This window comes from Panthera uncia, assembly GCF_023721935.1.
Source record: "Panthera uncia isolate 11264 chromosome C1 unlocalized genomic scaffold, Puncia_PCG_1.0 HiC_scaffold_4, whole genome shotgun sequence".
Classification (NCBI taxonomy): domain Eukaryota; kingdom Metazoa; phylum Chordata; class Mammalia; order Carnivora; family Felidae; genus Panthera; species Panthera uncia.
The window spans coordinates 97,130,406-97,155,546 of record NW_026057585.1 but is presented as its reverse complement, the minus strand read 5'-3'; the positions used below and the strand labels follow the sequence as shown (position 1 = coordinate 97,155,546).

The following is a 25,141-nucleotide window of genomic DNA, read 5'->3' as shown; positions in this document are numbered from 1 at the left end:
TTTCCTTCTCTCTTTTCTTCTGAACATGTATAAGTTGAATTCAGATTAAGTTAAAAATGATGCAACTCTCCTGCTTCCTTTTGTTCTTTTTTTTTAAATGTAATTAAGATCAAGCTATGAATATAACATCTGCTTTTTATGTCTTAATGTATCAGAAGCATTTTCCCATGCCATCAGAAATTGTTCATGAAAATGTACACAGTCGAATAACAGCACGTAACTGAAATGTGTCCTAATTTCTCTGCTCAGCCCTCTTCACACATTTATGTTGTTCAAATGTTTTGCTCTTCTTTTTTTTTTTTTATTTTTTTAACGTTTACTTATTTTTGAGAGACGGACAGAACACGAGTGAGGGGCAGAGAGAGAGAGGGAAACACAGAATCCAAAGCAGGTTCCAGGCTCTGAGCTATCAGCACAGAGCCTGACGTGGGGCTCAAACCCAAAAGCCATGAGATCATGCATGACCTGAGTCAAAGTCGGACGCTCAACCGACTGAGCCACCCAGGCGCCCCAGATATTTGTTCTTCTTAAAAATATGGTGAGGAACCATTTTTGTACGTTAGTCTCATACTACATTATTTTATTATTTCTGAGAAATTAAATTGTTGAGTCAAGAGGTTGTGAACATTTTTAAATACTCTTGAGACAGAGTGCTGTATTGTCTTCTAGAAGCTTCTCAGTTTGCACTTCCAGCTTTGGGTATTCTAATGCAAAAAACGTCGTTTTTATTTTGAAAGAATTCAATCTTAACAACTTTACCAACACATCTGAATGATATGCCAGAAGTCAGGGCGGGATATCAGTATTTCCTTTGAACATGGACCGAGATTTGGAATGCTTCCCCCGTGTTGTCTGGAATTCTGCCTGTCCCCACCCGCAGGCACCGGGACCTGAGATAGACTGCTTTACTGTCTCCGTAGCTCAGCTTCCTTCCCTGTAAATTGGGAGCCAAAGGGGGCTCCCCTGCCACCTCTGGCCGCATGGGTTACACACCACGCGGGCCCACGAGGTCCACGGACACGGTCATGCGGAGCCCTGGAGTCACGCGCCTCGGCGGCCCTGCTCAGGACCAGTATTGGGGTTCAAAGAGTTAAATATATACAAAGCTCCAAAAATTACTCTTTGACAGTTGGGTTTAAAACATTTTGGCCGTTATGTCTAGGTGGAGAGTGAAAATGTGAATGATTTTTAAATTCTCTCTGTGCTTTGTTTTCCATATTTTCAGCAGTTGAAGTGCTATTTTTACTGTCAGTAGATAGATATGCCTATACATTATGGACCTTATGTTCGTATATTAGACAGTATTACATGTATTATATTATAGATAGAAGACAGACAAAATGTCCTTTCAACATAAGCAATTGGTGGGGAGGAGGTCTTCCTTAGGGAGGCTGCCATTTAACCAGGTAAGGAAGGTGAAGTCTTGGCTCTCACATTGCCTGGCAAAATAAGCACTCAAATATTTATGGATTTGGTTGAGTTCTAAATATTTATCTCTACGCTAGTAATGTTGACTATAGCAACCAATACCAGATTCGTTCGAGCTACCCAAATAGGTGGTGACAAAATAATTTATGTACTGTATTGACCTATTAGGACATAGCATGTTTTAATGTATTAATATCAGGGTAATATGAGGACTTAAAAAACATCTGATAGCTGCATGGTAATTGAAAGCTTTAGGAAGTTGAATGCCAAACAATAAGCCTTCTGATCTTATACTTAAGATTCAGGATGTTAAAGAAAACCCCAAATGAACTGGCATCACAGTTTAGCTGGGTGACTGAGGAGTGTGTCTCGATATATTGAGCTCTTGTGCCAGCGTTTTCCTTAAGGAACAAAAATCTCCCCCTTGATTTGGGTCCCACAGTAGAGTTGTTTCCCAAATCAGTAACATATGAAACAGCGTATGGCTGTCCCTGCCATCCCAAAGCAAATGTTTGTTTTGTTGCAGTGATGGAAACATTTCCATTGGTGAAGCAAATATTTAGAGCTGAAAGAAACATTTGGGCGGCCAGGATGTGTCAAAATAGAACAGATGCCTGCCTTTTAAAAACACACATTTAAAAAAAAAAAAAAAAAAGAAAGAAAGAAAGAAAGCCACCTTGTACTTGGCTGCTGTGGTTATAGCCACAATGAGTTAAACAAGAAATTAGAAAATGTGGATATCATTCTAATCCCAGTTTCTGGGCACATCTCTGTACCTTTTTGTGTCTTGGTTTTTCTCTTCGAGAAAATGAGGATAGCCATTGTAAGTGATTTTGCTCAGGATTCAGGGTTTCCCCCCTCCAAATATTCTCTTTGTTCTTAAAAAGTAATCATCCCTTTTGAATCAGAAATATATTCACATGGAATACATTTCATAAGGATAGACAGTGAACAAAGTGCCTTCAGTCTCCGTCCCCAGCTACCAGTCCCCTCCCTGTTTGTAACCAGTATTTCCTGTGTCCTCTCTATTTTATGCAAGTACACACAACTAAGTAGAAGTGTGTGTGTGTGTGTGTGTGTGTGTGTGTGTGTGTGTGTTTTGTTTTGTTTGCACATAGAGGCTCTGTATATCCTTCACGTTTTCACCCTGGGCTCCATATATATTCTTTTTGTTTTTCTTCTTTTTTTGAGGCGATTGATTGATTCTAAGAGTTTGCTTAGTAAAAATGTGCTAGCTGTGTCCGATAGTAGAGAGGAGCAGGCTCGTTCCCTGCTTGACCCTGCCCCCCCCACCCCCCACCCCCCACCCCCAAACATGGCGCTGAGAATCTGGTTCTGCCTCTGGGGCTCACCATGGGCTGTGGGTAAGTAAGTCACTGTCCCTCTCCAAGTCCTTTTCTCTTGATTTTTAAAACAGAAGGAAAGGGAAAGAATAAGAATAGGAGATAGACCAGATGAGCTCTAACTTTTCTCTCAGATCTGAATTTCTTGGTTTGGCTGTCAAAGGTGAATTTTTTTTTTTTTTTTTAAACACACTTCACTGCTTCTTCTAAAACAGGAGCAGGATTCCAGCAAGTATTGTTGAAAACGTTTATTAATTTGGCTTTTCTGCATATGCACAAACATACCTTTGGCTTACCTGGCCCTTGGCATTCAGGTAGCTGTGATTCCTGATTATCACACCCTTTGGTCCTTAAAGATACTGCTCGTTCCCCAGGACTTGTTCGGTGCACTGTGGGAGGGCCGACTTCTCAGCCTGTTGCCAAGGACCTACTGGCTCAGACACTGCGGTCCATGACAGCCGGCAACAATATTTGCAATGCTGTTAATCCTTCGGAATTGATGATCAAATAACAAAATCAACTCCTCTTTGTTTTTGTTTTTAATTTAGCGGAGAGGGATTAAAAGGGGAGAAAAAAAAAAACACCCTTTAGACTATAGATCTAAAAATAGACGTCACGGATGCTGATTGGAAACCCTCCCAGTCTTTCATATGAGAGATCTCAATTTGTGTTACACAGAGGGGCAGCTCACTTCTGTCTTGTTCACCAGTTATACTACTCCCCAGAGAAGCCCAATAAATTTTATAGGGAAGTTTCCTCCTTATGCGGAAGGAGCTAAGCTCAGTGACTGGTGTGGCTGAAGTAATTTAGGGCTCCAAGGGAGTACAGTATGTCTGGCTTGTGGAACACCGTATCCGAAGCAAACGTACAAAACCCGGTCATCTCCGTCTTTGATACTACAGAGCTCTGGATCCCGTGGCCCCAGCCTGCCCGATTTGGGAGGGAACTGCTCCCCCCAACTTGCATTTCATTCACCGCCCAGACGGTCCTTCTGCGTGCTCTATTGGTAGCGACAGCAGAGCTCGCCACTGCTGTGTGCTGGCGTTCTCACCACTAACCGTCTGAAACCTCCAAACTTGGACTTGGCTGAGTTTTTACACCTCTCGTCTGCCTCTCTGAGACGGAGAGATCCTCTCCCACTGCCGTCTCTCTTCAGACTTCCAGTGGAGCCGGGCTGCCCGGTTCCTCAGTCTTGAAGCTAACCGTGCAATACGTTTTGCACTGGCTTTTTACTCAGTGATTTATACTCGGAGACGTGGCTGGGTGATATCCAGTGTCCTTTTGTCTTTGTGTTTATTTTTCTTGCACATTTAATGTATTTAAAGGATATATTGTCTTTATGGTTCACTGGGATAAGGAGGGGGTGGGTGCAAGTTTTAATGAGAGGTCCCCGGCTCCCTGTGTTGAGATGAGAATTATATTCTCGATGAGATATCTTTCTTTCTTCCCTTAGGTGGCAGGAGGCAGTGTTTTGCTGCTTTTTGAAATAGCATTTCTACCTAACGATTTTTAGAAGGGTACTGAGAGGACGTTCAATTTCAGGACATCATCAGCAACTTTTCTCCTGTTGTCTGAACTTTCCTCATTTAAGGAGACAGGGAAGTCTCATGTCTTGTTCCCGAATTTCCGTATCAGTATCAGGATGGTGGGAACCAGCCCTACCATCAGATCAATTTTTATAAAAACTGTTTCATTCGGGGCTGATGATGTTTGCAACTAGTTTTCTCAAAAACTGTTTGCACTGCGTGGGAATAGTTAATCAGTAGAGGAGAAAGCACTTGGCTTATTTGCTTAATATTTTAACCAAGTGAATTAGACAGGTTGGGGGGCTGGGGGAGGGGATAAGAAAGTGGGTGGGGGAAGCCCCATAAACAAGGTGATATATAATATTTTTTTTGTTCTCCTTTTAAATAAATACCGATCAGCTTTATGTTCAGAGACAATAGGAGCCGTTGGCTTAAATTTGCAGTTTACTGTATTTATGGCTGTAATATCAAGGTGCTGCCGTCGTAATTTCATGCCCCAATGAGAAGAGCAAGGTCGAAGCAAATGCTTCCATCGGCATCTGCTAACACACTAACTCATAAACAAGGCCCGGCTGGATCAGGTGGCACGGAATAATACAGGCTAATGAAATACAGCACAGCTTTCCATTACTGTTAGTTTTTACAGTGTCGTCATTACGTGTAATTTATGTTTAAAAAATTCAATTTTATACAAGGCACTGGGAAATAGGGGTCTACAGGTCATCCAACGACTTTTAGAGGCTCTGAGAGTCCTTATTGTACTCTACTGTTCCAACAAAATGTTAATAAAATAAAATAAAAATACTTTTTTCCCCCCTTTCCCCTCCCCTAGCCTTTTCTGAGAGAGTTGATTTTTCTTTTAATTTGGGGAGTATTTTTAGCCAGCTGTCTTCTCTGCCTCATCTCCTCTCAGAGTGTGTGTGTGCATGGGGAGATAACTAGTTGTGTTCTCAGAGAGGTGACCCCCGCACGGTCTCCGCGCGTCCCAGATGAATCACCCGAGTCCTACACACGGAGGGACTGTGATGGGGGAGGCAGATGGCCAGAGTGGCCAGCCCGCAACCGCCACCCTGCGTCGCTGGCCCTCTGGCCCTGTTCCCTGATCCCAGTCAGACTTGACATTTTTATTATAAAACTCGGGCCAGGCTGGAAGGTGCCGTTGGGTGTTCATTACCTTGCTCATTTCCAAACTATTCCTAGCCCTGCTGTCCCGGTTGTTGTTTGACCTAAAAGACGCAGACAGTGCTGTGTCTGCTGTCATCTGTCTTTCTGCTTCACCTGCACAGGGCCAGGCCCCGTGGCAGTGCTCAGCGGTCACTGAGGACAACATTGAGGTGACTTATTCTGAGAAGCCCTTGCACAGCCAGTCCCGCAGGAAAAAGGCAGCTCTTCCCCGTGCCCAGTTTTGTCTGAGTCCCTGCAAAAGGACCCGCAGCAGCGGCTCCCAGCCAGTAGGCTGCGGCTCCCAGAGTTAACGGTTTGGTTTTGTTTGCATTTTAACCGAAACCTTTAGAAAAAGAAAACAAATCGGTCTTCTCGGGGATACAAATAAGCAGGTGTGGCCGCCCCGAGGCCGATCACTTCAGCTGCTGCGGCAGTAACATGGGGCTTTATCAATCAATAGCTTGAAGCTTGCTCGCTGAGTTCTTTTAAAAGAATCCCACCCTGGAGAAAGTGTTGGAAAAGAAATCCTTGCCCCACCTTCTGCACAAGAGCAGAGCCGCCTCCTCGGGAAGGGCACTGGTTCTGAAAGTAGATTCCAGAGAAGAGAAAGAACAGCAAGTCCACCCCGATTCCGATGCCCGGTGCGCACGACCTTCACCTGCACGATCAGAACTGAGAGCTCTTGGTTTGGCCCGTCAGGCAGCAGTGGTCTTACGGGTGAAATGGCACTGCCTGTCAGAGGGAGGCGCCTGGCCTCCCGCTCACTTGGGACAGGTGCCCTCGCCCCGTTCTCTTCCTCTTGGCTAAAGCGAGCTCAGTGGATGGAATCACTGAGCGGGACTTTCTTAGTTTTACTCTCTATCAGCAATACATTTTAATTGTCACAGACCAGGGCTGATAGCTCTTGGAATTGGCAAGTGGCGGGGGTGAAGTTACTGAAAGCATCTAAATGCAAAGGGCTGGTGATATCAGATGATGCAAATTGACACCCCAACTAAGGAAGATTTTCGGCTTTATTGAAATTGGCTAATTCTCCCAAAGGCAGCAGCTAACGGAAGACTTGAGGCAGCTAGGGGAGGGGAGGAGTTTGCCTGCCACAGGATGGTGACACCCTTCACCCCCCGTGTCTGCTCTGCTCAGCCCTTGCTCGGGTCCCTCTGCGGTTAGATTATTCCTTGCAGATAGCAATCAACTGGAAGGAAGTGTGTGTGTCTAATTTGCATGAGATTATTTAAAACAACAACAACAAAAAAAGGTCTGCATTAGTCAGGGTGATGGTAAACAACGCAAAGAGATGCCTTTTATAATATAGCCAGTGCCTCAGCGTTCACAGGCAAATATAATTCACTTCCAATTGGCGGTTTCCTTTATTATTCCTTTTAACCTTTTGGATTCTGCAAGGTCTCCATCTAAGCTGTCTGCCGTTTGTCTCGTGGGGGTGGGTGGGAACCTGGATGTCCTGCATGTGGGTCCTGTGCCCCAGTCCCTCTTCCCTGAAGTCAGGGTTGTTTCAGCACCAGGAGCCCATGACTGGGTAGGTAAGTGTTGTGTCCTGAAAGAGATGACCCCCCCCCCCCCTTCCTGCCGAGGCTCTGAGAGTCCCGAATGAATTACCTGAGTGTACAGAGTCCTGAACCTGGTCTGTCCTCCCCACTGGGGCTGGGGCACTCAGAGGGAGAGGACACCAAGAGAGGCACAGGCACCAGTCTGTGTGAGGGCTTAGGATTTATTGGGAGTTAGACTATTAGAACGAGGCAGGGACCCTCGACCCTTGTCCCTCTGGGGTCGTTCAAAAAGTTGTGTAGGTGTCATTTGCAGATAGGATCCAGGCGTCGGCTTCCCGTGTTGTTTTGGCATAGCCCCAAAACACCATTCGTCGGCTCTTACCTGAGGCTGGGCTGCCAGCATGAGGGTGAGAAAGACCATTTAGTGCTTCTCTCAACCTCTCACAAGCTTGAAGACTTAGGACGGAATTTGGAATTTCGGAGCCTACCCTGTGTTGTTTCTGTGCTGGGGGCGGGGGGAGGGTGGCCAAAGCCTTGGGCTGTCAGCAGGCAGCACCACGCCCTAACTGGTATGATCAGAGGCATGTTTTCACCTTGCTTGGGTCTTAGTTGTTGTTTTTTATCTGTTAAATGAATGCAATGGCTGGGATAATGGTCCAGCTCTGAAATTATATTATTCAGTGAGATCATGAAAATACTGATTTTTTTTTTTTTTTTTTACAAGAAGAAAAGTGATTCATTTTATGTAACTAAATCAAAGTCCCGGCCCTCTGGAGGATTAGGAATATCAGAATTCCAGCCAATGTAAATTTAGAGCATCAAATGATAAGGTCTCTGAAAAACAAGAGCTCGGAAGGAAGTGCTGATGCCCTTTAACCGCAGCCTCACTGGTGGGCTCGGCTGCAATAATGCAAGGAACATGTTTTATTAGGAAAATAGGCTCCGTAAAAGCCCGGGGCCAGAGGGCAGGACAGCGGGCAGGGAGTGCTGTCCCTTTAACCAGCTGCAGCTCTCGGGGCCGCAGCACAGCCCGTGACTTACTGTAGATTTCCCCAGCGCTAAACATTATCGTACTTGTTTATATTTGAAAGAGCCAGAAGGGAAAATGAGAATGCAACTCAATGCTCCTTTTGGGAAAATTATCCTCATTTGCAGCCAGCGGCTGACAAGGCACACGAACCACCAGGTTTATGAAATTCCGTAGTGTCCCAGTGACCATCAGCCCGTGCTGACGCCGCACGTGCACGCACTTCTCCAAGCAAGCGGCTGATGATGAGCCGGTTAGAGTGGGCCTTTCCTGCTGGAACCCTGGAAGGGGTTCCCCTCCCTCTCTGGAGGTTGACTGGCAGGCACTCTCGGGCTGGATGGAGCCCGAGAAGCACACGCTCAGGGTTCAGGGGTTTTCCTTCTATCCTGCCCTTTTCTCTCGGGAGGCCTTGGGAGCAAGCTGGGCCATTTGGGAGGAGGAACGTCCCGTATAGCCCCCCACATACTCAGAGGTAGCTTTTGTATCTGAAAGCGCTCAGCGCCAGCCTTTTCATCTGCCACATCAGTCTGTTGAGAGCGGGGTGCGCCGGGGGCCACCCCAGCAGCGTTCAGGCTTCACAGCAGGGTAGCCTTGCCCACCACTGGCTGGCTCCTCTGTGTGTGGAGGGGGAAGGGGCAGAGCTGCAGTGTTAAATGGGGACAGGCCTCAACCGCTCAGCATAGGGAGGGGAACAAAGGGTCCGGGGCCGTGCAGAGTAGTTCGGGCCTCCTCCCTGACCACTTACTTGCGTAGGGCCTGAAAAGTTGGAGAGGCGCTCGGCCAACTACAGGCCCGTGAGGTGTGGGGCGGCGCTGTGCTTCGGAGCATTAATGTGCCCCATCTATTAGCCCCTCGGCACAGAGCATGCGGCACCAGGCTCTGGAAGATGCTGATCCTCTGAAGCTCCTTGTACTTGATGCACCCCCAGGGGCAGATACACCATGATGTGGCCTCTAATGGAGAGCTGCCGACCAGATGGGGAAAAGCTCTCGGCTCTCGTTTCAGAGCCTTATGTGGCGGCCGCACTGGATCCTGGGATTCCTGGAGCAGCACCGGCCGGCCAGGGTGGCCTTCGTGGGCTGGCCGTGACCTCCCCGCCGCTGCTCCCGCTCTTGGCGGCCCGAGCACTTTCGTACCCCCTGTAGCCACTTCTCGGGCCCGGCCCGCGGGGAAGTTTCTCTCACGCCTGTGCGCCACACTCCGTTCCTCTGCTCCGGGTTGGTTGGCACCCTCGTCCTCTTCCCCCAGAGCCGGCGGCCCCTGTCAGCCTCAGCCGTGTGTGCCCGCGGGAAATGGGGTCCCCGCGGTGCCCCCCGCGCCGGCCTTGTATTCTTCCACGGGCAGATCCTCTCCCCACGCTGTAGCCACTGCAGATGGCGCCCTGTGCTCCCTGCCGTCCGTCCCGAGCGCAGTGTGCTTCAGTGTCAGGAGGATTAAAACAAAGGGAAGCAGAAAAGCCAGCCAAAGGCGGTACAGGCAGCCTCTGCTAGGCTGGGGCAATAACCATCTGAAAGTTTGGGCCTGGCCTGGTTTTGATCTGTTTTCTTGTTTTATTTTCTTCTTTACATTCTATATCCCATTCATACTAATCACAGTCAGTCCTGATTTTTCTTTTTATTTCTGCATTTGTCATAAAATAAAGCAAATTATTCCCGTCTTCGGAAACGATCGAGACTAATTAGTCGTCTCACCCAATAATTAGTTTTTTGTTTCCCTGTCTGTTTTCATGCATTATTGTTAGTTTTTTCCCCTCTTTTTTTAACACCATTACAGATTAAAATGAGCCACATTTGCAGTTGATGGTATCTGTTTTCGGGGGAAGAATGGAGAATTGCAGTACGGAGCGACTTCAGAAGCAGCAATAAACTCAAGGATAAATTAAGGAAATTGAATGAGCCACATTTGGAAACAGTGTTGAGGCTAATATTCTGTCGCTTAAGGTTAAATTGCAACCGGGAGAGGTTCCGGAGAATCCGAAATCGGGGAGGAAACTTACCAGGATGCTAGGCAGTCTGTGGCTCTAGGGGTCGTTTCTCAATGAAGATTTCGTTGCGGCCATGGACAGTGGCAAAAGGTATTCACCTGCAATTATGTCCTCTTCTCCCCCAGGGCTGACGGATGAAGAGATCGATTTGGCTTTCCAGCAGTCGGGCACGGCTGCCGAAGAGCCTCCGTCCTTGGGGCCGGGCACACAGGTGGTTCCTGTCCAGCCCCCTCACCTCATTTCTCAGCCGTACAGTAAGTCACCCGCTCAAACGCCTGCTGTAACCTTGATTGGGGTTGAGGATTCCGGCCACAGAGCAGGGCTTCCACCTCCCAGACTCCGCAAGCAAGAGTAGAGCCCGGGATGAGGAGATGGCTCTTGGGTTTTTCCAAAAGAACGTGACACACCCAGATCCCCTCCTAGACAAACTTTTAAATATGTGACAAGGGTGTGAGCAGAGACAAGGGACCAGAATAAATGAGTTTATCGTGTTGTTTCATACATTTGGGTTGCAAGCAAGAATCTGTAGAAGTGTTTCTTGGTTCTGTTTCCAGTTTCTTACATCATGCGTTTGCCCGTCACTCTTGCACGAATAAGAACATGAACGTCTGATTCATGACTGCATTCTCGTTTGCTCACTGAAATAACTTCTCTCCTAATTTTATTTTTTAAAGTTAATATTAGTAGATTTAAGGCGGTGTCTCCCACCCACCCCCTTTCTCCCCTTCCTTCCTTCCTTCCTTCCTTCCATCCTTCCTTCCTCCCTCCCTCCCTCCCTCCCTCCCTCCCTCCCTTCCTTCCTCGTCCTGGCTACACCATGTATATTTATGCCTTGACAGTCTGTTGGAGAATTTCAGATTAAATGTAAAGGTCCTTTTTGAATGTAGCTTTTAATTGTTACATGAGAACATGACCCATGTTGTTTTTAAGTGAAGCTGTTTTAGGAATAAAGGTTTGTCAAAGTAGTAATGAGTGTCCAAACCTTCAAAAATACAGCCAGAACCCCTTCTTTAAATCACTTATAAAAAGTCTAAAAATGGTTAAAATTGACTTCAGAGTGATGGAAAATAGCTCCAGTTTCGTGTCTTCAACGTAACTCAGCCTTGGATCTGTTGTCTTTCAAGACGCCTTTTCTGTAATTGTCTTCATTTTAATTGTCTATCTCAGAAGTTTTAGTTTTTCAAAACATGTTAATTTAAAACAGTGCCTATCAGATTTTGAAAGGCCTAGCTTTAAATGCCAGGCTTGATTGGACCCTTACCACGTGGTCTGGAGCTACCTTCCGGCTCTTGCTTTGCTGTCCTCCTCACTGGCCCCGGCATCACAGGGGCCCGGGGTGTCACAAACCTCACTTAGATCTGCCCTTTCTTTTGCTTTCTGGGTGAAGCTGAATGGGTGAGGCCAAGTAGCACGCTGTCAATTTCACCTCATCCGTGGTCACCTTGTCCAGCGGAACACCGGTGTCACGTGACCTCTGGGACCAGAGAAATGGTGCTCAGCAGTGAGCCTTGTATTGGAGCTTCTGAGTCAGTAGCAACTACTTGTCAGCCTAGGACTCACTCCTCCTTCCTGGCCAGTATTCTTTCCGATCTATCGTGTTTTTCTTGGGTCACTAAACATGCTCTTCGTGTTTCCTTTTAACCAAAGGCCAGCTCTCCACACTTTTTCTTTGGTTGTGTCCCTGGGCCCAGCCATTTAATGGCATTTGTTGAGGACAGGCAGTGGCAGCTGGGGTGTAGAATTTTCTAAGACGCACATCTGTTCTATTCCAGCTGTTTTCTCCATGCTTAAAACCAAGCAGGTCTCTCAGCTACTTGGAAACTTCTTGCTCAGAACAGATTCTTCTGGTTGGTCACAGAGTTGGCCTGAAACATCATGCATGTGCCTACTTTTGGTAGACACAGAGGGTCATTTACACTGTTGGTCTTTCTGAAAGAGGCGAAAGAAAGAGCTGGGGGGGCAGGCAGGACTGTCATTTAAGTTATTCTTCTGTCCAGGTCTCTCTGAGAAAAAGCATTACATGTTTAGGTATTTAGGTAGGAGTATTTTTAAGAGACTCCCAGCCCTAAAAATAAAATACATCTTCTTAGAGACAGACTCCTTCCTGCTTTGACGCTAGTGTGAAAACAATGGCAGTGGCAATTTTAAATCCCTGAAGTTTCTACTTGTCACTGCTGAGCTTCATCCCTCTGGTACTGCCGCACCCGCTCCTTTCAGCTCCGGGGGTGACTCTACCTCTACACTTCTGTACTTTTGCCAAGAGGTGTCAAAACTGCTCAAAAAAAAAAAAAAAAAAAAAAAAAAAAAGCTTGATTTTGATTAATATAGAGAAACAAGACTTTGCCTGACTGATAATAAAACTGATAAATGACATTTGAATTACTTGTAGCGGTAATTTATTACATAAAATATCTTTTATTTGACATGCGATTAGTTGCTGGAAGCATCACTCAATCTGACTAGTTTAAACATGCTCTAAAATGAACCCCAGTAAAAACCAGGGCTGTCTGCTGCTGGCGTTATGAAATATACTAATCCTGGAGTGAGGAAAAAATCTGACTTTAAATATTTAAATGATTAATTGGGTTTATATATTTTTTTTACCTTTCTAACCCCCTTAATTACAAGCAAACTCAGGGGAGTTTCTGAACTAGGTGTGCAATCTGCATGCTTATCACTGAGGCATTGTCTGCGTCCCGGGAGGGATTTATGGCCTCCGCTCATGTGTGTTCCTGCCCATTTTACATCCAGAGCCCTTGCCTTCCCATGTCTTGGCTCTTTAAGGACAGACATTCCATCTCTGAACCCAAGCCTAGAAAATGGGATTCTCTGGGCACAGCCCCAGATGCTCATGCCTCGGGGAAGGATAGCTTTTTCAAGACCACCTCCGGGAGCCCACTGCTCTTGAATGATCACCTCTGGTCTTGCCGGCCCTTCTGCTTCATGGCAGATGTCCCACTCGGTGCCTCTTTTGGTGTCTCGGCTCTTTGGTGAATGTGGTTGACCTTGAGATGGTAGTCAATGGCCTGTGTGTCAGCAAAGAGAACTTGGACACCTGCCGGCATCAATCCATCCGCATTTATTAAGCACCTATCGTATACTCAGTACACTATCGCCAGAGATACAAAACGTGATCCTTCAAGATCCTGTAGGTTCTCTGGGAGAGAGAAGATAAACTCTTAAGAAAAGATAATAGTATAAGACATTGTGATTTAATGCCAAAATTAATTACACAGACAAGAAATTCTGTAAGAATGCAGAAAAGAGAAAAATTAATGTGGGCTAGAGAAGTCAGAGAAGGCTTTGTGAAAGCAGTAGGAGGCTGACACCGAGGGAAACTCGGTGTCACCTGGTGTGAGAATAAACCCGTGTTGTCAGGGCTGAAAGGAAAGTCGGGCAGAGCTCAGGAAAAGTCAGGCTGGGATTCGAGAGGAAATCTGACGTTCTCTGCTTCTCGTTTTGCTTTCTTTTTGTTCGACGTTGAATCGGGAATCAGTATGTGTGGACATCTGTGGTGCCTGCCCAGGCCCAAACATAAAGTTCTGCTGAATGCTCGACTGATTGGTTTGTTCCAGGCTGATTTTTCTTCTTTCCTCCCAAAGAAACAAGAAGCAAGGTAGCTTTGAGAGTTAGGCAGGGCCAGCGTAAATTTTGTAGGGTCATATGTTTTTCCTAGGCTTAAATATTTTCCCTCACTGTCTTTGGTAACCAATTTAGGTCTTTCACAGACGGACCTATAGCTTCAGTTAGGGTGTAAATGTGTGAGTGATGAAAGGCTTTGACACCTCGATTAGAAATCCTGAGAGTGCATGGTCTTAGTTTGCTTCTTCATAGACCTGTTTAGTAGCATATACTTACCCTCGATTATCTTCATTCAGTGAGCAAGCACTTTTTACTATATTCCTGCTATGGGCCAGGCACTGTGCTAGACCCCGGGGACGAAAAGATTAATAAGGCCTATCTGCCGTCTCCTGTGTTTCCTGTCCAGCCGGAGAGGCAGTTAAGCAAAGAGCAGTGCCTCTGAGGTAGATCCGGGTGAGGCCAGTGGCACAGACGAGGCAAAGCGGCACTTCATAGAACAGGGGATGCTTCGCTGGGTGTGAAGGGCCTGGGGGGAGGGGTGATTGGTTCATTGACCAACCAAGATGGACGAGAGCATCCAGGCTAAGGCAAAGGCGTGTGGACATGAAGCCGTGTGATGTTCAGTGGCCGGAGCCTGGGATGGCAGTGCCAGAAGAGAGGCCTGGCGTGGGAGGTGGCAGCCAGGTCATCACCCTCACGGAGGAACAGTCAAGAGCACACTGAGTATTTCTCTTCAAGATGCGTCATCGGATTATTTTTGAGGCTGTATTACCTGTTTGATGATACTGTTCTTAGACTAATATTAAAACCATTTGTATCATCTGAGAAGATGCTGCGTGGGGAGCTAGGGGAGACATTCTGGGAGTGTGCTGGATGAGGCGGTGGTCCACATGTTCTGCCTGTAACTCTTCTCCTCTTCTTTGCCTGGCCAGCTCGTTGCTGTTCTTTGGGATTGGGGTCAGCTGCCAGCTCCTCTGGGGACTCTTTCAGATGCCTCCATTCCAGTGGGATGGAGGTTCCCCTTGGCCTGCTCAGCCCTGCTCACTTTAATGTTTATTCACTGTCTTTTCTATTAAATCATGAGTTCCTTGGATTAGAGGCAGGTTGTTTGTTTTGTTGTGTTGTGTTTTGTTTTTTTAATCTGTTACCCAAGGCTGTGACTTAGCAGGTGCTCTAGAAGTGCTTGTTGAGTGGATAGATGGTGGTGGAAATGTGCCCGAGAATTAAAAGGCTGTCTTGTGTTACCATCAGTTGGGAGGAGCTTCCCGGGGAACCAGCGAATGGGACCTTCTGTGTGCTCGGCTGTGCAGGCCGTGGGAGCAGAGGACGGGCCTTGCCTTCAGGAGGCCATGTAACCACTTAGAGGGAATACCAGTGCTTGGGGAAGGACAGTAAAGACTAACCCATGCCATCTTGCTTGGGGTGAATGGTGAGAGCTTTTGGAATTTCTGAAGACACATCTCACTTTTTGCTTATATAGAAGTTACTGGTTTGTGTATTGAAGAAAACATTTCTCTAACTTTTAGGAAATTACATTGTTCTTCTTTTGTCCAAGTGACTGGTTTAGAATAGCAGCTTTTCAGGAGTGAGCACCCCGTCCGTTCTGTTTGCTTTGTGCCACACCCATAGTGGAGCCATGCGGGTGCCGCATAAATGCCATTCGTAGATACCGAGGAAGGCCAGTGTCCCAGGCAGGAACCAAGTGAAGAGATCCATTCCCTAGGTTTTTTCGGCCAGTGAAGGTGTCTTTGGTGTTGGTGGTAGGTAGGATTATATCTTTGCTCACAGTGCACTGTGTTCATTTTATAAGATTCCTCAACAAATAACAGAAAACCCCAAATAAGAGTGACCCAAATGAAATAGAAGAGTATTTCTCGGTTATGGTCATGTAGGTAGCCGAGACTCTCTGCTCTGCATCTCTGACACCTGGCTGGCATCTGTCTTGTGTTCCAGCGTGACTTCCCCAACTCCCACCCTCCCATCTGCTGTCCAGCCAGCAAGAGTGAGAGGAGAAGGAGAGTAAAGGACCCACCTCTTGGAAATTGCCCCCATCATTTTCACTTCCTGCCCACTGGCGGGAACTCGGTCACATGGCCACACCTGCCTCTACAGGAGGCTGAGAAATGCAGTCCTTGTCCTGGGGAGCCACGTTCCCAGCTTTTCGTATCTCACAGAAAGTCTGAGTTAGAATGAACACTGACTTCAGGATGATGGTTACCTCTGGGTGCAGAGGAGCACACGGCTAGTTGCAGTGGTATTTGGAAAGCTTTAGCTGGTAAGGTAGGTGGGTTTAGAATTGCTGATTTTATTATTACGCTTCATAACATATAAATGTTATATTGTTTTGTATGTATCATAACTTACCAGAGGGCATTTTTAAAAGTTGAATTTGGACTAAAAATCGAACCACCCTATGATCTAGCGATTGTACTACTAGGTATTTACCCAAAGGATACAAAAATGCAGACATGCACCCCAATGTTTATAGCAGCGCTATCAACAATAGTCAAACAATGGAGAGAGCCCAAATGTCCATCGACTGATGAGTGGATAAAGATGTAGTATATGCATACACATAACGGAATATTACTCAGCCATCAAAAAGAATGAAACATTGCCATTTGCAATGATGTGGTTGGAGCTAGAGTGTATTATGCTAAGCGAAATAAGTCCGTCAGGGAAGGACAAATAGCATGTGATTTCACTCACATGTGGAATTGAAGAAACAAAACGGATGAACATGTGGAAAGGGGGGGGGAAGAGAAGAGAGGGAAACAAACCACAAGAGACTCTTAATGATAGAGAACAAACTGAAAACTGATGGAAGGAGGTAGGTGGGAGATGGGCGAAGTGAGTGATGGATATTAAGGAGGCACTTGATGGGGCACTTGGGTGGTTTAGTCGGTTAAGTGTCTGACTCTTGGTTTTGGCTCAGGTCATGATCTCACGAGTTTGTGAGATCGAGCCCTGCATCTGGCTCTGTGCTGGTGGCTCATAGCCTGCTTGGGATTCTCCGTGCACCCCCCGCCCCACCCACCCCCGCCCTGCCGCTCTCTCTGCTTCTCCCCCACTAGTGCTTGCACTCTCAAAAAATAAATAAACTTAAAAAAAGAAAGGGGCACTTGTGATGAGCGCTGGGTGTCGTATGTAAGTGACAAATCACTGAATTCTCTTTAAACCGATATCGCACTGTATGTTAACGAACTAGAATTTGAATTAAAAAAAAATTTTTTTTTTTTTAAAGTTGAATTTGAATTCTCAGGTCTTGCTTTTCCCTTTGGTCTCAGCTGCTAACTGAGCAGAGAGAGAACGTAGAGCCCCCGCTCAATCACTGTTGGCTCCCTCCAGCTCCACTCCTCGTTTTAAAAATTCTAACAACTTCTTTTTCTAAGTCAGCTTTATTGAGGTATCATTTACCTAAAATAAAATGCACTTACTTGTACAATGCGACTTTTGGCAGGCATACACTGTGGGCATCACCGCATTGTAGAACATTTGCAATGCCCCAGAAGGTTCCCGTGTGCCCTGTTCCCAGCCAGTCCGACTCTGGGGCATCCCTTGGTCTGCCTTCCATTGCTTCTGATGAGATTTTTTTTTTTTTTCCCTAGGGTTTTATATAAATAAAATGGAATCCTTCAGTACACACTCTCTTGTCTGGTCTTCCCCTCAGCATAATGTTTTTGAGCTCTATCCAAGTCACTGTGCATATCAGGGCTTATTTCCTTCTTATTACTGAGTGGTATTCCATGGTGTAGGGGCATCTCAGTTTGTCCATCCACCAGCGGATGGGCTCCGGGCTGTTTCCAGTTCTGAGCTATTACCCTTAAAGCTCTTATGAATGTTTGGGTGCGAGTCCGTATGTTTCTGTAGCTCTTGGGTAAATGCCTAGGAGTAGAGTTGCTGGGTTATATGGTAAGTGGATGTCTGTCTCCATACGAAACTGCCAAACTGGTTTTCAAAGTGGTCGTACTATTTCACGCCCCCATCAGCAGTGAGAGATGCAGTGGCTGAGTATGGGCGCTAGCAGTTGGTATTCTGGGTCTTTTTAAAGTCCGCCATTTTAATGTGTATACAGTGGTATCCCACAGTGGTTTGAGTTTACATTTCTGGGATGGCTAATCCTGCTGAGCATCTTTTTACGTGCATATCGTCCATTTGCATGCCTGCCTTTGTGAAGTGGCCCTTGCCATCTTGTGCCTCTTTAATTGTCTTCTTGAGTTGGAAGAGTTCTTTATGTCTTCCGGATTCACATGCTTTGTCAGGTGTGTGTGGTGTTTGTATTTCCTCCCAAAGTGGCTAGCCTTTTCTTTTCCTTTAGGTTGTCTTTTAAAAAAGATTTTAAATTTGGTGCCATCTTTTTTTTTTTTTTCTTTACAAGTTATGGTTTTGATGTCCTGTCTGTGAAGACTTTACTTTTCCCCCAAGGTTGGAGAGGTTTTCTCCTAGAGGTTTATAGTGTATGCTTTAACGTCAAGATCTGTGATTCATTTTTAGTTAATTTTTATGTATGGTATAATGTGAAAGTCAAGGTTCATTTTTGCCTGCATGGATATCCAGTTCCATATGGACAAAAGATTATCCTATTCCCATTGAGTTATTTGTCCTTCTATCAAAAATCAATTGTTTAGGGGCACCTGGGTGGCTCAGTTGGTTATGCCTCTGAGTTCAGCTCAGGTCACGATCTCACGGTTTGTGGGTTCAAGCCCCATGTTGGGCTCTGTGCTAACAGCTCAGAGCCTGGAGCCTGCTTGGGATTCTGTGTCTCCCTCTCTTTCTGTCCCTCCCCTGCTTGTGCTCTGTCTCTGTCTCTCAAAATGTGAATTAATGTTAAAAAAAAAATCAATTGTTTATATATGCATGGGTCTGTTTCTATACTCTTTTTTTAAAAAAAAAAATTAAGCTTATTTATGTTTTGAGAGAGAGAGAGAGCAGGCAAGGGGCATAGAGAGAGGGAGACAGAGGATCTGAAGCAGGCTCTGTGCTGTCATCGCAGAGCCTGATGCGGGGCTTGATTGAACTCATAAACCGTGAGATCATAACCTGAGCTGAAATTGGACACTTACCTGACTGAGCCACCCAGGCATTCTAAAAAAAAAAATTTTTTTTTTTTTTAAACAAGCTACTGGAGTATATTCTACATATTATAACACTCACCCATTTCAAATGTACAGTTCCTGACTTCCGGTAACGTACTGAGTGATGCACTCATAGTCTGTGTTGGAGCACTTTCATTCTTCCCCATCAGATTCTTTGTGCCCCTTTACTGATCACCTCCCCTCTTGCCCCAGGCAAGCACTAATCTGCTTTCTGTCCCTTTCCCGGATGTTTCGGGTAAATGGAATCTTGCAATATACGGTCCCTTGTGCCTGCCTTTCGCTCAGTTAGCACAGTATTTTTGGAGCTCTTCTATGGGGCAACAGGTAGCAGGACTTGCTTTTTATTGCTGAAGAGTGCACCCGTTGTATGGACGTACCATATTATGTCTGTGGCTTCACCAGTTGATGGAGGACTATCTCCAGTTTGGCCTAAAGTGAATCGTACTGCTAAGAGCATTTGTGTGCAAGTCTGATGCGGACGTATGTTCTCATTCCTCTTGGGTCGACCTCTAGGAGTTGAATCACTAGGTCATATGGCGGTTTTATATTTCTGGATTTCTATTAATTTTTCTCTTAGACAGCTTTTTAAGAAATGCTTATTTATTACTTTTGAGTGACAGAGAAAGAGAGAAGCCGCCCAAGAGTGGGGGAGGGGCAGAGAAAGAGGGAGACAAGAGGATCTGAAGTGGTTTTTGTTCCGACAGCAGACAGCCTGATGGGGGGCTCGAATGCACAAACCCAAGACCATGATCTGAGCCCAAGTTAGATGCCTAACCTGAGCCACCTAGGTGCCCCTGGGCAGCTTTTTTTGAAGTATGATTTATACACAGTAAGATTAATCAATTTTAGGGGTACAGTTTAATGAATTGTACAAATTGTAATTCATTCAACTCCTGTAACCAACACTACAGCCACAATATAGAAAATGTCCATGACCCCAGAAAGTTTCTTTGTGCTCTTTGCATCTGTCCCCTCCCCAACTTCAGTTTCCTTTCAACCAGCAATCTATTCTGCGTTACTAAAGTTCTTACCTTTCAGAAATTTTCATGTAAATGGTATCATATAGCATGTAATCTTTTGTGTCTGGTTTCTTTACCCTAACTTGATGCTTTGAGACTGATCCATGTAGAGATACATCTACCTGTCAAGTTATACACAAACACACACACACACACACACACACACACACACACACACAAATACACATGTTTCTGTGACATATCCCCCCCCCCCCCCCCGCCATTCCTTTAAAAATATAAAACCCAGGGGCGCCTGGGTGGCGCAGTCGGTTAAGCGTCCGACTTCAGCCAGGTCACGATCTCGCGGTCCGTGAGTTCGAGCCCCGCGTCGGGCTCTGGGCTGACGGCTCGGAGCCTGGAGCCTGTTTCCGATTCTGTGTCTCCCTCTCTCTCTGCCCCTCCCCCGTTCATGCTCTGTCTCTCTCTGTCCCAAAAATAAATAAAAAACGTTGAAAAAAAAAATTTAAAAAAAAAAAATAAAACCCATTCTGAACTCACAGCTGAATAAAAGCAGGCTGAGTGGGGCTTAGCCAAGCGGGCATAGTTTGCTAACTCCTGTTACTCTGTGCTCTGGATCCCCCACAATTTGTTTATCTGTCGACCGTCGATAGTTGTTTGGGTTTCCAGTTTGGAGCTATTACGAATAATGCCACCATGAACATTCGTGTGCTAGTAGAAGGCTTTGTGTGCCTGCGTGCTTCCTTCTCTCTTCGTCTTATACCCGGGAGCGGATTGCCTTAGCCACACGTGGTGTGTGTGTTTGACCGTGTAAGAAACCATAAAACTCTTTCACCAAGTGGTTGCGCCATTTGTCATTCCCATCAGCAGAGCGGGGGAGGGGGGTTCAGTTTCTCCACATCCCGGTCTGCACTTGATAGTCTCAGTTTTTAGGTTTAGCCATATATGAACGCGTATGTGATAGGATTTCATTGTACTTGTCATTTGTATCTTCCTGATGACTGATGATATTTTCACGTGCTTATTGGCCATTCTTACATCTTTCATGGAGTATCTCTTCTAGTCTTCTGCTCACACTTTTTTCTAAAAAAAGTGTCTTTTCATTGTTGAGTTGTACAGATACAGCTCTTTATCAAATACATGATTTGCAGATATTTTCCCCCAACCTATGAATTACTTTTTCGTTTTCTTGTTGGTGCCTTTTGAAAAGCCCAAGTTTAAATTTTTGATCATGTCCGTCTTGTTCTTTTTTTCCTCCTCTTTTGTGACTCATTCTTTTTGTATTTGAAGATGTCTTTGCTTGCCCCAAGGATTTCCTTCTCTGTTTTCTGTTTTCTTACAGCAGCTTTAGAGTTTTTGCTTTCTGGCTTTGGTGTGCGATCCACTTCGAGTTAATGTGTGTGTATGATACAAGGTGAGAGTTGAGATTCACTCTCTTCCCCCTGTGGCTCTCCAGTTGTCCCAGCACAGTTGTTACGGAGATTATCCTTTCCCAGGGCCTCTTTGGCAAAAAAAAAATCCCTTGACTGTATAAGCCTGGGCCTATTCCTGGATGCTTCTGAGTTCTTAGAGTTTAATTAGAGCTTATATATTTTGATCTGTGAGTGAGGATATAGATATGACTGTCAGAGCCCTTCCTGCCTAAAGATGACACTGCTGATAGCATTGCAGCCTGTCAGAAGTGGAAAAGATGGCCTTGCGTGTGATGTTCACATGAAGGGCCTTGAATTTTCAGGTGTGGCCGTGGTGGGGCTACCGTGGTGCCTTTGCCCTTGCTGCCCAGTGCTTCTGTTCAGAGCAGAGCTGTTGTGTTTCTCGGTGCCATGCTCTGGCTGGTTTGTCCTTCTGGCTGCTGCCACCATGCTCCGCCGGGTGCCCCAGCGTGCCCCCATACAGTGGCCGGCCCCCCGCAGCTCGGCCTGTAGTACAGCCGGACGCCAGTCTCTGTGCATTCAGCCCCGCCACTCTGTGCCGTAACAAGCCCTGGTTTGGCAGACTGGCTTTATTCCAGGCCCTCACTGTGGAAGAGCCTGTCTTATTTAATTTCCAGGGTGGCTTGTGAGTGAAGCTGTTGGGATGATTTGAGCAGCTGGATAGGGCGCCATGTGGAGTCACAGCCCCAGCCTTGGTGAGCGTGGAGGGGACCCCAGCTAGGCTTGCCTGGTTGCTGGCACCGCCTCGCCCTGCACTCAGGCTGCCAGCCTCCCCGAGGCCTTGATAGTTTCTCCGTGTCGGCAGCAGCATGATCTTGTGACACTTACTGGATTGTGGCATTGCCGTGATATCAGTGAGTCCGGGTTCGTGACTTGGTGGCTTTGAGTTCAACATTGCTGTGTTGCTGTGTTGCTGTGTGGGATTCCCAGCCCCACGTGCGTCATTTGCCGTTTGTTCTCACCTACTAGGTGAGAATTTCTTGGTCGATGGAGGTTAGACTAAAGGACTGGAGTAATGTTGGTTTAGTTGTGTTCACGGAATGGTTCAGGAGCCACAGGGATGCATCTCTCCCGCCCCCGACAGGACCACCACACGCGGTGGGTTCATCTGAAACCCTATGCTTTGGGCAGGCAGACCGGCCGAGCTCAAGCTAGTTGACAAAGTCCTTGGAAGGTTAAAGAAGGCATTGAGTTTCAAAGAGCCCTTCGCTCTTCTCCCTGCGGTGATTTGGCCTCTGACCTTGCGGCAGCCTCAGGCATCAGCGCGGGCCCAGCAGTGCTCAGTTGTGCAGGCTGAACACCGCTTCCACGGCTGACTGCCTCTTTATTCTTCGTGAGATGCCAGCGACGAGGTGTCGTTGGTAAAGCACCCGGCCATTCAGCTCATTAGCTGGCCGTACCTGTTGGGGAGGTGCTGTGGACAATTTGAATCTGAGTGACAGTAAACAAACATATCATTGTTCCTCCACTCTTCCAACGGCACAGAGCTCTGCCACCTTCAGTCAAGTGGTCTGTGCTTGACAAGAAGAGAAGAACTACCTTGGGAGCCACTGGGTCGGTGGTGTGGAACCGGGATCTCTGGTCTCCGGCTTCTCGCCTGCCTTGTACGCAGGCAGGCATCTGCTTCCAGACTGGAGGCTTGGAAGCTTTTAAAAGGCTCATTTGTTCTGCTTCCCTTATTTCCAAGCTAGAGCAGAAGACTGACTGGCCCCATTTTCTGCCCTTGACTCTAAAATTCTGGACATTCGGGGAGGGTGGGGACCAGAGAGGTGTATCTCCCAGGTGCTCTGTTCCTTCGTGGGGGTCTGCACTGGCCTTGGAAAAAATGGGCCCCAGGGTGGGCAGCAGGGAGACTCCGAGTGGTCACGGTTGGGGGTTTGAGCCAGTTTGGGATCACACCGAGTGCTTTGCTCTGTTACCTTTGAAATCCACGCGGCAGGTCAGAGTTACCTCCTCTTACTTTCTCTCTTTTTTCATTTTGCCACAAGACAGAATTGTATCACACATCTCCAAAACGAGTAAAATGGCATTTCAGCTTCTTGTCTTTATAGACTCTCTGAACTTTAGGAAAGATCATTCTGGTCCCTTTTCATTAATAATGAAAACCAAGGGGCAATAAAATGTTCTTAACGCGAGCATGTCAGGAACGAGTCGCGGTGTGGGGGTGAAGGGTGCGGCCGGCAGGGAGCCACAGGTGTTGCTTGGTGCTTGAGGAGGTCAGAGCTCTGGAAAGGTGGCGGCCGCTGGAGGAGGGGTTCTGGTTCGTGGACCCCTGAACTGCCAGCATCTGTTCAGCCTTCCAGCTCCAGTACCCAGAATGAGAGACTGCGCTTCTCCAGGCACGATGTTTGCAGGAAAGAAGGAACCGGGCAAGCTTTGGTTCTGGTCCAGTTTCTAGCGCGTTGCAGCTGTTCTCTTGCAGGAGATTGAGTGAGTATTTGAGAAGTCAGTGGTGAATAGAATATTCTAGAAACATACCCATTTTGAAGCTGTTCTCTCTGAGAATTTGGGCAGCACAGATGGAAGTGCCAGGTGTGGACGAAAGCCCTCCTGAACAGTGACTCTTGAAGAGTGACAAGGTTACTGTCTCCACTTTTTCCTCCTAAAAATGGACTCGTACTGGATGTTGGACACTGCATCGAGGCACTCAGAGCGGAGTGGGCTCGGGATGCGACCAATGAGAAGGTTGCCTGGGACTCAGAGCCTCCTGGCTCCTCTGGGTCAGGGTAGAAATATCCATCTACGTCGGGGGTCTCAGAGCTTTTGATTTAATGAGCCGCAGTTGCTTATCCGCATAGATGCTTGTTGGGTGGGCACGTTCACTACAGCAGAGCAGCAGAGCTCCTTTCTGGAGACAGTTTCTGTGACCCAGAGAGTGACTACACAGCCCCAGGAGGGAGTGGGGACGCCCTGGCTTGCCATAACCCACACCCCAGAGCCCATGCGACACGCCAAGATGCACCATAAGCAGAGTCAAAAGACATATACTGGGAGGGACTTTTGCAGCTTCTGTCATAGACAAAGGACTAATTTTCCAGGCTCCTCCATCACTGTCACCTTTGCCTCCTGAAAGCCCCCTTCAGCAGTATAAGAAGTTGTATAAATTGATGAGGAAATCGAGTAGGAGAGCAGGATCACATACAGTACCCCAGAAAGGACACACAGGGAAGAGATGTTCAGTCCTCTCTGGAAGATAAAGGCAAATGAAAACTGGAGTGAGGGACTCTTTTCTGCTTAGTACGGGCAGAAATCTGAGTGTGTTGAGCCCGCGGTGCTGCTGTGAGGAAGTAGGCACTCTTGGACACGGCTGGTGGGAGCCCACTGGTTCAGCCCCCGTGGAGGACTATTTGACAGTATCTTTCCAAATTGCAAATTGCCTGCACTTCCGACGTAGGCGCCTAGGGATTGACGTGCACGGCTGTACTCGGACGTATACGTGAGATGACATACGGTCACAGTCCTTGGGGGCAGCATTGTGTGAAACAGTAAGAGGCCGGAAATCAATGGGGAGTTGCTTAAATGGAATATTAGGCAGCTCTGGAAAGACAGCAGAATGAGGACGAGGGGGAACGGGCAAATAATACGGAGCAGTGTTGCCTTAGACGTGCATAAAAAGTCTCAGGCAGGACAGACAGGAAGCTGTTCACAGTGGCTGCTGATGCTGGAGGGAGGCTGTTGGCAGTAGAATGACAAGATGATCCGTGTGCTTTTTAGACCGTGTGCGTCTCGTAGCTCCTCAAAAACTGTAAAACAGAAAAGGGAGTTGAGGGCTGAGGGGGGGTGGGCATCTTGGGAGTAAGTGCAGGAGACTCCAGGGCTGGGCCACCTTGGGAAACCGGTTGGGAGTCTGTAGCCCACACAGGTAGCGAGGGGAGGTGGCTGATGAGAGACTCTTCCAGGCCCCTGCGTCATTGTCCCGTCCACCTCCTGAAACCCCATTCAGCAGCTCGAGGAGGCGGGAGCGGCACCCTTGCCACCTTGAGGGTCTTTGCCACTTGGACCCCCCCCCCCCCCCCCCCCCCCCGCGGCCTGTGTGTCAGCAGCCCCTCCTCCCCGAGTGCCCACATCCTGCCACT

General features: G+C 47.1%; 1 protein-coding gene across 1 annotated transcript in view; it reads left to right on the top strand.

Annotated features, from left to right (window-relative positions):
- The window catches only part of PEX14 (peroxisomal biogenesis factor 14), a 143,868-nt gene that overhangs the window by 105,311 nt on the left and 13,416 nt on the right, over positions 1 to 25,141 (top strand). The window contains exon 4 of the mRNA XM_049618125.1: positions 10,103 to 10,231. Coding sequence (XP_049474082.1) covers positions 10,103 to 10,231 — 129 coding nt within the window. The remainder of the gene's footprint in view (positions 1 to 10,102; positions 10,232 to 25,141) is intronic.